Source organism: Alnus glutinosa, chromosome 5, assembly GCF_958979055.1.
Source record: "Alnus glutinosa chromosome 5, dhAlnGlut1.1, whole genome shotgun sequence".
Taxonomy (NCBI): Eukaryota; Viridiplantae; Streptophyta; class Magnoliopsida; order Fagales; family Betulaceae; genus Alnus; species Alnus glutinosa.
Genome location: NC_084890.1, coordinates 33077395 through 33089843, shown reverse-complemented (window position 1 = coordinate 33089843; position 12449 = coordinate 33077395). Strand labels below are relative to the sequence as shown.

Sequence of the window (12449 nt, the reverse complement as noted above, 5' to 3'; positions counted from 1 at the left end):
GAGGTGGGGTATGGGTCACTTATTAGTTTTTGGCATGATTAGTGGTGTGGGGATAGTTCTTTGAAGCTGTGCTTTCCAGTTCTGTTTAGTATTGTGAGGAACAAAGATGCGATGGTAGATGATAACTTGATCGTACATAACGGAGTTATTCAATGAAATGTTCTTTTTACGAGGCAAATCCAGGATTGGGAGATAGAGATGGTTCTTTCTTTCTTCGATCGGATTTACTCCACTTATGTTCGACATGGAGAGGGCGACAGGTTAGTTTGAAACCCCTCTAAAAAGGGTTCTTTTGAGGTGAGCTCCTTTTATGAAGTACTGATTAGAAGAAATGGCCCATCTTTTCCGTGGAGGAGTATTTGGCGTGTTAAGGTTCCGACTAGGGTGGCTTTTTTTGTATGGTCAGCAGCTTTGGATAAAATTTTGACGCATGATAACTTGCGTAAGAGGAATATCGTAGTGATTGAGTGGTGTTGTATGTGTAAAAAGAATGGGAAGTCTATTGATCATTTGTTGCTTCACTGCGAAGTCGCCCGTAATCTTTGGAGTTACATTCTCATCTTATTTGGGGTAGAGTGAGTGATGCCACGAACGGTGTTGGAGTTGTTGACTAGTTGGGGCGCGTCGGTTGGGTATGGTCATGCTAAAGAAGCTTGGCGGTTAGCTCCATTGTGTTTATTGTGGAGTATTTGGCGGGAACGGAATGCGCAGCTCTTTGAAGATGTAGAGACATCAATGGTGGAGCTACAAAAGCGTTTGCTTAATATGTTATATATTTGGATAGTGCCCCATCGTTACTTGAATGATTTTACTTTTGTAGACTTTTTAAATTTATTCTCTTCTCGTCCCATTTAGGGGATCTCTTGTATACTTCCCGTGTATAAGGGTTGCGCCCCTCTGCGCTTTTAATGAACTCAATTACAATTACTTATTAAAAAAGAAGTTTTCACTCTCATTTTGTTTTTCCCTCTCAAATGTTGGAGCGAACTTAATAGGCAGCCGGAATGCCTAGTTGTAGGAGGGGAGTTGGGTTGAATAATTTATGTTATTATCATGTTTTTGATAAGTACAGTTGAGCACGTGAGAAAATTTTATGAGAACCATTTATGATATTTTATGTTCTTACATTGAATTTTTTTTTTTTTTTTTTTTTTGATAAGTAATAGAAATTTCATTAAATAAGCATAAGGCGCCCCTAGGTACACAGGGAGTATACAAAGGAACAACCTAGCTAGCCCATAAAGTAGAACCCAACAAGACCCTCATAAACCCCAAAACCCTCAATAACCCCAAAACAGTTATGAAGATCTTACATTGAATTTTGAAAAACAGTTATGAAGATCTTTACGCTTCCGTATTATTAATTAGTGATTTGTCTTAATTATGTCAGACAAAATCTCAGTATTCCAAACCCTTTTCATTATCATAACAGAAGTCCTGCTTAATGTTGAGTATTATTTAAAAATTTAACAGTCCAGATGAAACTGCACATTCTCTTCCGTGAATTATTCAACAAATTATGGTATAACTTCACTATGTAAGCTCTTAAATCATATATTATGATTTTTCAAAGCAGATAAATGCTAAAGCAAAGTCTACAGAAAAGCTAATAAGGTGAAATACATTTTCAGAAAAAAGCGAAACATAGCACCATTTACCTTACACATAGAAAAGATTGTAGAAGATTCTCACAAAGACAAGGATGGAAATGAGCGTCCCTCCCAAAAGACATACTTGAAGAACCTTTTCCCTCTTGCTTGAGCTCAGCAAAGTGAAATGACAAAGGGTCACCTCTAGAAGAGATTCTCCGTCCAGAAAGTAGACCTGATAAATTTATTAAGATAAGAGAAAAGAGAACATCATTTTGGTTTTCCTTAAAAATGAGTTTTTTGGAGGATATTTTCGACAAACCAATTTTCAAAAATGTGCTCCCGCAAATTTGTAACTCCAAGAACTGTTTTTTATTATTATTATTATTATTATAAATAATGTCATATCATTAAGAAACGTAGAGAAACTCAACCCTAGTACACAGGAAGTATACAAGAGTTCTCCTAAAATGATAAAACAGAAGAGCATGAATTTAAAAACTCTGCAAAAGTAACACGACTAAGGCTATGATAAGTAGATACCCATAAAAATAAAGTGTTAAGCACATTTCTACGCAACTCCAACACCGGTGTTTCTACATCTTCGAACTCCAAGAACTATTTTAAAGGACATAAAACACAACAAAAAGGCACATAGTTCACATAAGGCACAATATCACAAGCAGCCTTAAAAGCAATCCTTTGCCACCCACTTAGTTATTTTTTTAATAAGTAATCGAAATATCATTAAAAGCGTAAGGCGCACACAGGTACATATAAAGTATATAAGAAAAAACACCTAGCTAGCTAGAGAGAGAAAATCATCATAACAAAGTACCAAAGGATAAACAAACACAACTGTCCAAAGATTAAAAAAAAGAAGAAGAGAGACTCAAACTCCTCTGGCGTCCTCTCACGGTCCTCAAAACTTCTATCATTACTTTCCCTCCAAAGACACCACAAGAGGCAAGAATGCACCATCTTCCACAAAGCAGCGCTCCTAGTACCATCCACCAACAATCTTGAAAGAATGCCATAATAAAGCCATCAGGACCTAGCGCCTTCTCTCCACTCATACTTTTTACTACCTCAATGGCCTCACTCTCCTCAAACGAACTCTCTAACCAAGAGGCCTCCTACACGTCTATGGCGTCGAAAGCAAGGTCATCCAGCTTGGGCTGCCAACTGAACTATTCTGAAAACAGTCCATCATAGAATTGCACAATGCGATCCCTAATAGCGTTTTGGTCAAAAGAAACTGAGCCATTTACAAACAGCATCTCAATAGAGTTGTTTCTCCTATTCGAATTGGACACCATATGAAAAAACTTTGTGCATTTATCACCCTCTTTTAGCCAGAGAGCCCTATACTTTTGCCTCCAACTGATCTCCTCCAATAAAGTAGGTTTTTCCAGCTCACTAACAACCATGATTTTCCTCAACTTTTTTTCAGCAACTAAAGCTCTCTTTTCCTCCAACCCATCAAGAACACGCAACTCCTCCAAAAGAATTTTTTTATGAGCCTCCACGTTACCAAATACTTGCTCATTCCTGCTTCTTAAATCATTTTTCAAAGCCTTAAGTTTACAAGTCAAGATGAAGCTAGGGGAACCTTGAAAGCAATAAGAAGACCACCACAGCCTCACCCTATCCACAAAACCTTCAACCTCAAAAGATCTTTTGCCCCCCTAAATACCACTGCAGTCAAGGAGAATGGGGAAATGATCTTAGCACAATCCATGCATCCTTTTCTGAAATAAATCACGAAACTTAGCTTTCCATTCCGGGGAAACAAGTAACCTATCAACCTTTGACCAAGAAGGGAAATCCCGATTGTTAGACCACATAAAAGAATTAGTTATCATAGCCTATATTCATTTTATTCCATCCAAGATTCTCTTAAGAAATCATGATAGGGGGGAAATTTTCGCCAACTTCCCCTCCTTTTCGGCTATATTGTACAAGTCAATTAGGTCTGTTAAAAGGTGTTAACGGCCAAATGAGAAATTACACCTACAAAAGGTTTAATGATCTCATACTTCACCCCCCCCCCCCCCCCCCCCCCCACCACCAGATAAATCTATTCAATGAAAGATAACAAGATAATTATGGTCTGCATAGATCAAAAGAGTGTCAAAACGAGACTTGAGTCCATAGAGAGCTAGAAGAAAGCAAGCACCAAAGAAGACTAAAAATGTAATAGTTGTGTAGGGAATACCACTCATATACAGAAGTATAAATGATTCTGAGGAAGGCCAGCTTATTACAATGGCTATTCAACCCTTTCAAAGGCTCATCAATTCTTTCCTGTGAAAAATTACACATCGAGCATAAAAAGCACATCTATTCCAAGCCAGTCATCTATTTTTGTCGAAAAAATTCCAACGCCAACTTTCATTAACCTCATTCATAAAAAATAAAAATAAAAAGGAACACCCAACTAATACCAAATAAAGTAAAACCCAAATCCCAATGCTCCCTTGCAAATAGGGGTGGCAATGTAGCCCCACCACATTGGGACCCAACTACTAACCCCAAATGGGGAGGGAACAGGGTTTTCTTTTTAAATCCAACCAATTTTGCAGTGTAGGCAAGTTTTCGTCACCCCAACCCACCTCACCCTAAGTATCTATATAAACTTTATAATCTTAGGGGTTTTCTCCTCTTTATTCCCCCCATTTCGCTCAGCAACTGCCATCTTCCCCACCTCAATCTCCATGGTACATCCCCTTCCTCTCCTCTACTTAGGCTCAAATCCGACCCTGAAGTTATCCACCACCTCGATCATGACATCTTCATCATTGTTAAATGACGAGAGAGTCATGGTTCTCCCTCCATCGCTAAATTCCTCTTCCCTCTCTCTCTTTTCCTTCACAGCTTGGGTCTCGCTCCTTGCCTTGCCCTCTTCAACAAGATCTGGTCCAAAACCTCTAGATCCCTCCCTATTCAAGACTAATTACTTACATTTTCCGCCCAAAATAATTTATGGTAGTAATGGGGTATTGTGATCATGGTTGTTGGTGTAGTGTGGCTTGGTTTAGCAGTTTTGGACGGGTTTTATAACGATTGCTGATGGTGTGGTGAATGGTGGTTTTGGCTGCAAGGGGTGGCAGTAATGTGCTTTCTTAGTGTGTGGTGCTAGTGGTGGTTTTGTTGTGTATGGTGGCATGGGTATGACAGGACAGGCCGAGCTTTCTAAAACACATATAACACCAATAAACCAAAATGTTTTTCCATTAATGTAATTATTGCTAGTAAGAATTTCCTGATGAATAACCATCCAAACCAAAAAGTAGATGTCGGATGAATAAGGTCTCACCTCAAACTCTCTATTGCTAGTGTTCTGTGAACCTCACTTGTTCTCCCTAACCCCTCACTCCATGTACCTTTGATGGCGCTTTGATTAACCAAGCAAAGAATCCATCTCTCAATCTTAAGGTTTAAAACTAGGACACCAGTGCATTATTTTATTACAAGATCATACATTCTTTGCAACTACAGCATCCTTATCATCCACTTTGTGAAAAAAGATTTTGAAAACATGAAAGTAATCTCCCAACACTACACATAATGTCAAAACCTCACCTTACTATCAACCCCCATGATTTTTTTAAAAAAACAAAAAATATATGGTTGCCGAACAACTCTCACCAATTCAAATACTCTTTGACGAAACAAGTCCATGAGAACTCCTAAACTCTAAGGTACCATCATATTCAACACTATACTTTACACTAACCGCCTTACATTCCAGGCCATTCCTCTACATTTTGAACCTCTACAACCATTTACCCATTGGACTCTAATTCAAAATCACAAAATTTCTAAGCCCTAACCCAGCAATTAAGGGGTAATTATATTTTCCCTCTTCACGAACTGACACCTCGACCAAAAGAGAGCATGGAACTATTATTTTCATACCGCTACCCCCCTTCCGTTAGGGAATCTCGTTAAATCGGACGGAATATGCGATTTTTAGACGTTAAATTTTGTTTAAAGACAAAAATGTCCTTAAAACAATAATTTAATAAAAAAAAATATTAAAACTAATATATATTTTAAAAAAAAAACAGTGGCTGCGCGGCCACCCCAGTTTCCGAGGTGGCTTGCAGGCCCCCCCCCCTCCCACTAAGAGGGTGGCTGCCGGTTTCCTTTGTTTTTTGCTTCTTTTTTTAAAACTTTGAGGATATTTTATGTAAATTTTGATTTTAAGTTAGGGTATTTGGTCTTTTCACAAATTTAACTAACGGAATGAGGGTTTTGGTATGTAAATAATAGTTTCATGCTCTCTTTTAGTCGATGTGTCAGTTCATGGTGACATATTGATAATGACTGGTAGTTGATGAAGAGAAGAAGGTAATTACCCCACCAAATAAAGAGTGAGTACACCTACCATCAAACAAAGAGATGATTGAAATCCTATCCCAAACTACCCCAAAGGAAAATCCTCATACACTTATGCAAATTAAAACTTCTTATTCATAATAGGAGGGACTAACGGGATCATACTGAAAAAGGGTTATCTTAGGGGCCCATTACATAATATTTTTTTTTTTTTTTTTTTTTTGATAAGTAATTTAAAATTCAATAAAAAAGCGCAGAGGGGCGCAACCCTAATACACGGGAAGTATACAAGAGAGCCCCTAAACAGGAGGAACAACTAATAAATTAAGAAAGTCTACAAAAGTAGAAACACCTAGGTGGCAAAGATGGGGAGCTATCCATAGATATAACGTGTTAAGAAGACGCTTCCTTAAAACCACCATTACCGTCTCGACATCTTCAAAAAGCCTCGCATTCCGCTCCCTCCAAATGCTCCACAAAACACAGTGAGGAACTAAACGCCAAACATTTTTTGCTAGGCCATGCCCTCGAAAAGCACCCCAAGTAGTCAACAAACCCATCACCGATTGTGGCATGACCCATTCAACTCCAAACAAAGAAAACATAAAACTCCAAAGCTCACGGGCGGTGTCGCAATGAAGTAACAGATGATCAATAGACTCCCCCTTCTTTTTACACATACAACACCACTCAATAACCACAATATTCCTCTTTCGTAGATTGTCATGAGTCAAAATTTTTCCTAAAGCTGCAGTCCATACAAAGAACGCCACCCTTGTCGGAGCCTTAGCACACCATATCTTCTTCCACGGGAATGATGGACCTTCTTTCCGACTAAGTGCTTCATAATATGACCTTACTTCAAAATAGCTCCTTGAAGAGAGGTTCCAAACTAACTTGTCACCCTCTCCTTGTCGAATCGGAGTGGAGTACAACCGCTCGAAGAAAGAGAGCACCATCTCCAACTCCCAGTCCTGTAATTGCCGCGTAAAGAGAACATTCCAATGAATATTGCCATTATGAACAGCCATATTATCTACCACCATAGCCGCTTTGTTCCTCACAAGACTATACAGAACTGGAAAACAAAGCTTCAAAGAAATCTCCCCACACCACCGATCATGCCAGAAACTGATATATGAGCCATCCCCTACCACACACCGAACATAATTACAAAACTTCTCCCACCCTTTCCTAATATATTTCCAAACCCCTACTCCATAGGAACCCGACACCTCAATAGAGCACCACCCACCCTTTAGGCTCCCAAATTTGGCGTCAATCACCAAACGCCATAGAGCCTCTCTCTCCCTACCATATCTCCACAACCATTTACCTAAAAGAGCTTGGTTAAACAGGGAAAGATTGTGAACTCCCAATCCACCTGAATGCAACGGAGTACAAATCCTGTTCCATTTCACTAAATGAAATTTGGCCTCTTCCCCTATGCCACCCCATAGGAAATCCCTCTGGATTTTTTCAAGACGATTAGCCACCCTCAAAGGAATAGGGAACAGCGACAAGAGATACGTGGGGATATTGGACAGCGTGCTCTTAATAAGAGTCAACCGACCGCCCTTTGACAAATACATACGCTTCCAACCAGCCAGCTTCCTTTCCATTTTCTCAATCACCCCTTTCCAAGTACGAACGGACTTGTAAGAGGCACCCAAAGGCATACCCAAATATGTCATAGGAAGCGATCCAACCCTACAACCCATAAGATGGGCCAACCCTTCAACATCCTCCACCTCACCAATAGGAACAATTTCTGACTTTCCTAAATTAATCCTTAATCCCGAAACTGCCTCAAAACAAAGGAAAATGCACCTCAGATGTCGAATCTGTTCTTCTTCCGCTCCACAAAAAATCAACGTATCATCAGCAAACAATAAATGATTCACTACTATTGCCTCTGACTCACTATGTCCCACAGTAAAGCCTGTCATCGAACCCTGCTCCATCGCAGCAGCCAACATCCGACTCAAAGCCTCCATAACCACCACAAATAATAAAGGCGACAGAGGATCACCTTGTCGCAACCCGCGAGAGCTAGTAAAGAAACCCGTCGGAGTTCCATTGACAAGGATGGAGAATCTCACCGTAGAGATACAAAAACGAATCCAAGCTCTCCATTTCTCCCCAAAGCCACAACGTTGTAATAAGTAGAGTAAGAAGTCCCAATTCACATGATCATAGGCCTTTTCCAGATCCAGCTTACACAGCAACCCAGACTCCCCTGAACGGATTTGACTATCCACACATTCATTAGCAATAAGCACTGAATCCAAAATTTGTCGACCACCAATGAACGCATTTTGGGTGTTTGAGATAATCTTACCCAACACTGATTTAAACCTGTTCGCAAGGACTTTGGAAATAATCTTATAAATTCCCCCAATAAGACTGATAGGCCGAAAATCACTCACATCCACAGCATCATTCTTCTTTGGAATCAGAGAGACAAAAGTAGCATTAAAACTCTTTTCAAACTTGCCTCGAGAGTGAAAATCTGCAAAAACAGCCATAATGTCATGCTTTAAGATATCCCAACACTTCTGAAAAAAAGCCATAGTGAAACCGTCGGGGCCCGAAGCCTTATCTCCATTGAAATCTCTGATGACCTCCCACACCTCCTTCTCCTCAAACCCTCTCTCTATCCAGCTACTCTCATCTTCATCAATTGAAAGAAAAGAAAGGCCCTCTACCCTTGGCCGCCAAGAAGAATTCTCAACATACAAGTTTTTGAAAAATTGAACTATATGCTCCTGAATTTCCTTTGGGTCATTGGAGATTTCACCATCTATACTTATAGAATCCACTTGATTAAATTTGCGACGCGAGTTGGCCATCCTGTGAAAAAATTTTGTGTTCTTGTCCCCCTCCTTCAACCACAAAGCTCTGGATTTCTGTCTCCAAATTATTTCCTCACACAGAAGAGTTTTCTCCAGCTCTCTAGACATATCTATCTTGCGAACCTTCTCTTCCTCCTCTAGGCCTCGGTCTTCATCAACTGCATCCAGCTCACAAATGCCCTCCAATAATTCCTTCTTCTTCTTCCCTATATCACCAAACACTTCAGCATTCCATTTCTTCAAGTCCGTCTTCAATGCCTTCAGTTTAAACGCCAAAATGTGACTTGGAGAACCCGAACACTCATAAGACAACCACCACTTATTGATTTGCTCAACAAAGCCCTCATAATTCAGCCACATGTTCTCAAATTTAAAAGACCTTTTTCCTCCTCTTGGTGCCCCACAATCCAAAAACAAAGGGAAGTGATCGGACAGAAGTCTTGGAAGCCTCCTTTGGACTACTTCGGGGTAGTGTTCCTCCCACTCCACAGAAATTAAGAATCTATCAATTCTAGACCATGTGTGGTTATTCGACCATGTAAATTGGCCATCTTGAAGAGGTAGATCCACCAAGTTCTGCATGAAGATGAAGTCTGAAAATTCTTCCATAGCAGCTGAGAAACTGGCCATGCCCGACCTCTCACTCGGAAAACGAACAACATTAAAATCTCCCCCAATACACCACGGCACCTCCCAACAATTCATCAATCCAGCTAACTCAATCCATAAATCCCTCCTATCCCTGTCATCATTAGGGCCATAAACCCCCCCAAACGCCCAAGAAACATTATCACCAATGTTGCGGAAAGAACAAGCAACCGTATATCTACCTATACATTCCTCCAATTTCTCCACCACTCTCCTATCCCACATAAGTAAGATCCCACCCGATGCTCCATTGGCTCCCAAATAACACCAATCAACCTGATTACACCCCCATAAACTCCGCACCACCTCCCTTGAGATTATTGCCATCTTAGTCTCCACCAAACAAACAATATCCGCCCTCCATTCTCTTAGAAGCCCTCTAATTTCTACTCTTTTTTTCATCTCATTAATCCCTCTAACATTCCACGAAATTAGTTTAGGCATCATAATTGCATACAGAACCCCTTCCTTTGTTGCGACCTCTAGCCGATAGAGCCCCTTTCTTCTCATAATTCAAGGACCAAGCCAACCTGTTTAGTTCTCTCTTCCCTTTTGCCTCTTTGTTCAACGGACACAAAGTCTGAGGACTGGCCGAGGATCTTCCTCCAGCAGCTTCTATCTCCTCAAACATAGCTAACATTCTGTCCTCAAATCCTTCGCAAGATAATCCGATAGCCTGATAACATCTCATAACTTTTTCCACCACCCATCTAGGTGATATCCTGAGTTTTTCTCCCCCTTTTGCTGCCAAAGGTGTGATTTCCAGCGGTGCACCACTCGCCCCCTCCTCGTTAGAATTATTTTCTACTAGTTCTAACAGGAGATCGCTTCTAACATCCTGTGTACCACTGTCCAGTAGAACTTCTCCCTCATCTGTTACACCAGCATCTTCCCCAAGGCAGCTCTCCCCTCGATTTCCCACTAAAACAGGTTCGCATAACACCATCTGCAAATTGTTAATGTCCATCATCTTTGTCACTGAGCTTGTACCCACAGCAGGAGCACCCATCTCATTACAAGAACATTCTGTTACCAGGAGCTCCGGCAAGACTCCCGATACCTGCTCCCCTACTTCAGTAATGATGTTACCCTTCAAAGAGCCATCGTCCACCTGAATAGCCACTGCTGTATCTTCTCCTTCTTCACCACACACCACGACCTCAGGCATACTCAGCCGAAGGGAATTTTCTGGTTTCCCATCCCTCACGCTCCGACCCACTACCGTGACCTGTCCCTGTTTTCTTGTCCAAATAGCCTTAGAAATTCCAGACTTCCGGCGTTGATACACCCGTTGAAAACCACGACTGGAATGATCTGGACCAGACCCACATGCAGAGGCGCCGGAATCCTTGGCTTTACGCACCAGATGTGCTGCGGAAGTTGACGCTCCAGCATGCAAAGAAAACACAGGGGTCGGAATGGGTCTTAGGCATGATCCAGCTTTAGTTTTAACAATAAACTTGGGCTTTTTAATGGGAAAACCCAGTGGGGCTTTGCCTTTAGAATCATGGGCCATTTTAGAGGATTTGGAGATGGGCCGGGTATCCTTGAAGCCCATAAAGGCCTGCTTGGTCTTAGGAGCAGCGTGAGAAGCAAACTGCTTCTGACTGAAATCCAGGTGTCCTTCCTCCAGCAAGAGAAGATCCGTGAGACAAAGGCCTATCTCCTCGTGCAGAACTGCCAACGACTCCCTTAGCCTACGAACCCCTAGCCTATCACCAGAGAAGACATTGCGTGAAGCAGCGGAAGACGTGTTGGCAGACCCAGCAGCTTCTCTCCTTGGGAATGAGTCCTGCGACTTTCCCGATGCGTGAGACATCAGAGCTGGTTTCTTCTTCAACCCCTTCGCCGGAAAAACTTCTCTGGACATGCTATCGTGAGCCGCCGAAAGAGGAAACATCGACGAAGAAGGGGCCGGACACACAGGAGCCTTTGCATGAGCACGAGAATCCTTAACCGGATCCTGCACCTGATAAAGTTCCTTCTTCTCTGTTTCCTTTGAACCTTCCAACCACCTTGGAATTCTTGCTAACTGCTGACTGGAAAGACCAAACAGCTCTTCATTCCCTGGCCGAGTCGAAGTTAACACCTCTGCAAAACTCCTCCTTGTCTCCGCTTTAGTCCCAGCTAGTAGAACATTCGGTGCACTAATCTGCTTTGTGACCCTGGACTGATCCGCTTGAAGATGACTGATGGCTAGGCGGAGCTCCACCTCAAACCTCTCCCAACCCTCACCGTATCTCCCTTTCGGCACTAAAATGGAACCATATTTCTTCCTGCCCTCATATTCTTCAATAAGCAGGAAAAAACCATGCCTATTAGAGCATTGTTGTCCAAGAATACGTGGGAAGCCAGCAACGGATTGATTCCAAAAGACTCTAGAATCCTGAACCGAAACTAACTCATCAAACGACTTGACCAACCAGACTGCCTCATCTCTACGTAGAAGGATAGACCTCGTCACTCCTTTGCATTTTTCTCGTATCCGAATCCCAGTACAACCACCCACCACCGACAAGTCGAAGTCCTTAGACTCAACAGACAAACGACTCACAGACCACACCATTGTTTCACTGACTAGAATTCCCTATATCTGGACTACTAATTACATAATATTTTAAGGGAAAACATAAAGAACTTTAAAAAAACTAAAAACTCCCTCTAACCCCATCCACTGACCCCTCTCCCCAAAAAGAAGCACACTTTGGTTTACCCCTCATTAATGTCAACCGTTAGGATATTAATGTCTCTATATCTCAATTGGCACAAGAAATAATGTTATACTTTGTAAACATTGAAATATTGTTATATATTCTAAGAAATTGATTGTTTTTATTGATTGTTAAATGAGAACGAGATGAAGAAGAAGAAGAAAAGCCATACAAATTGGATGAGATATAGAAAGAGACAATCCCAAGAATTTTATTGACCCCAATGTCATATTTCAAAGAATTACATCAGCAGGGTCAACCCAAAATAAGTATAAGTTTCATATAATGCTCTGTCAACTGAT

At 41.3% G+C, this 12449-nt stretch overlaps 1 protein-coding gene across 7 annotated transcripts in view; it reads right to left on the bottom strand.

Moving 5' to 3' along the window:
• The window catches only part of LOC133868422 (membrane-bound transcription factor site-2 protease homolog), a 36359-nt gene that overhangs the window by 11797 nt on the left and 12113 nt on the right, over positions 1-12449 (bottom strand). For all 7 annotated transcript variants that reach the window (XR_009900332.1, XM_062305310.1, XM_062305311.1 and 4 more), the window contains one exon: positions 1659-1824. Coding sequence is in view for 6 of the 7 variants with exons in the window: in XM_062305310.1 (XP_062161294.1) it covers positions 1660-1824 (165 nt within the window). In the remaining variant the exon portion in view is untranslated. The remainder of the gene's footprint in view (positions 1-1658; positions 1825-12449) is intronic.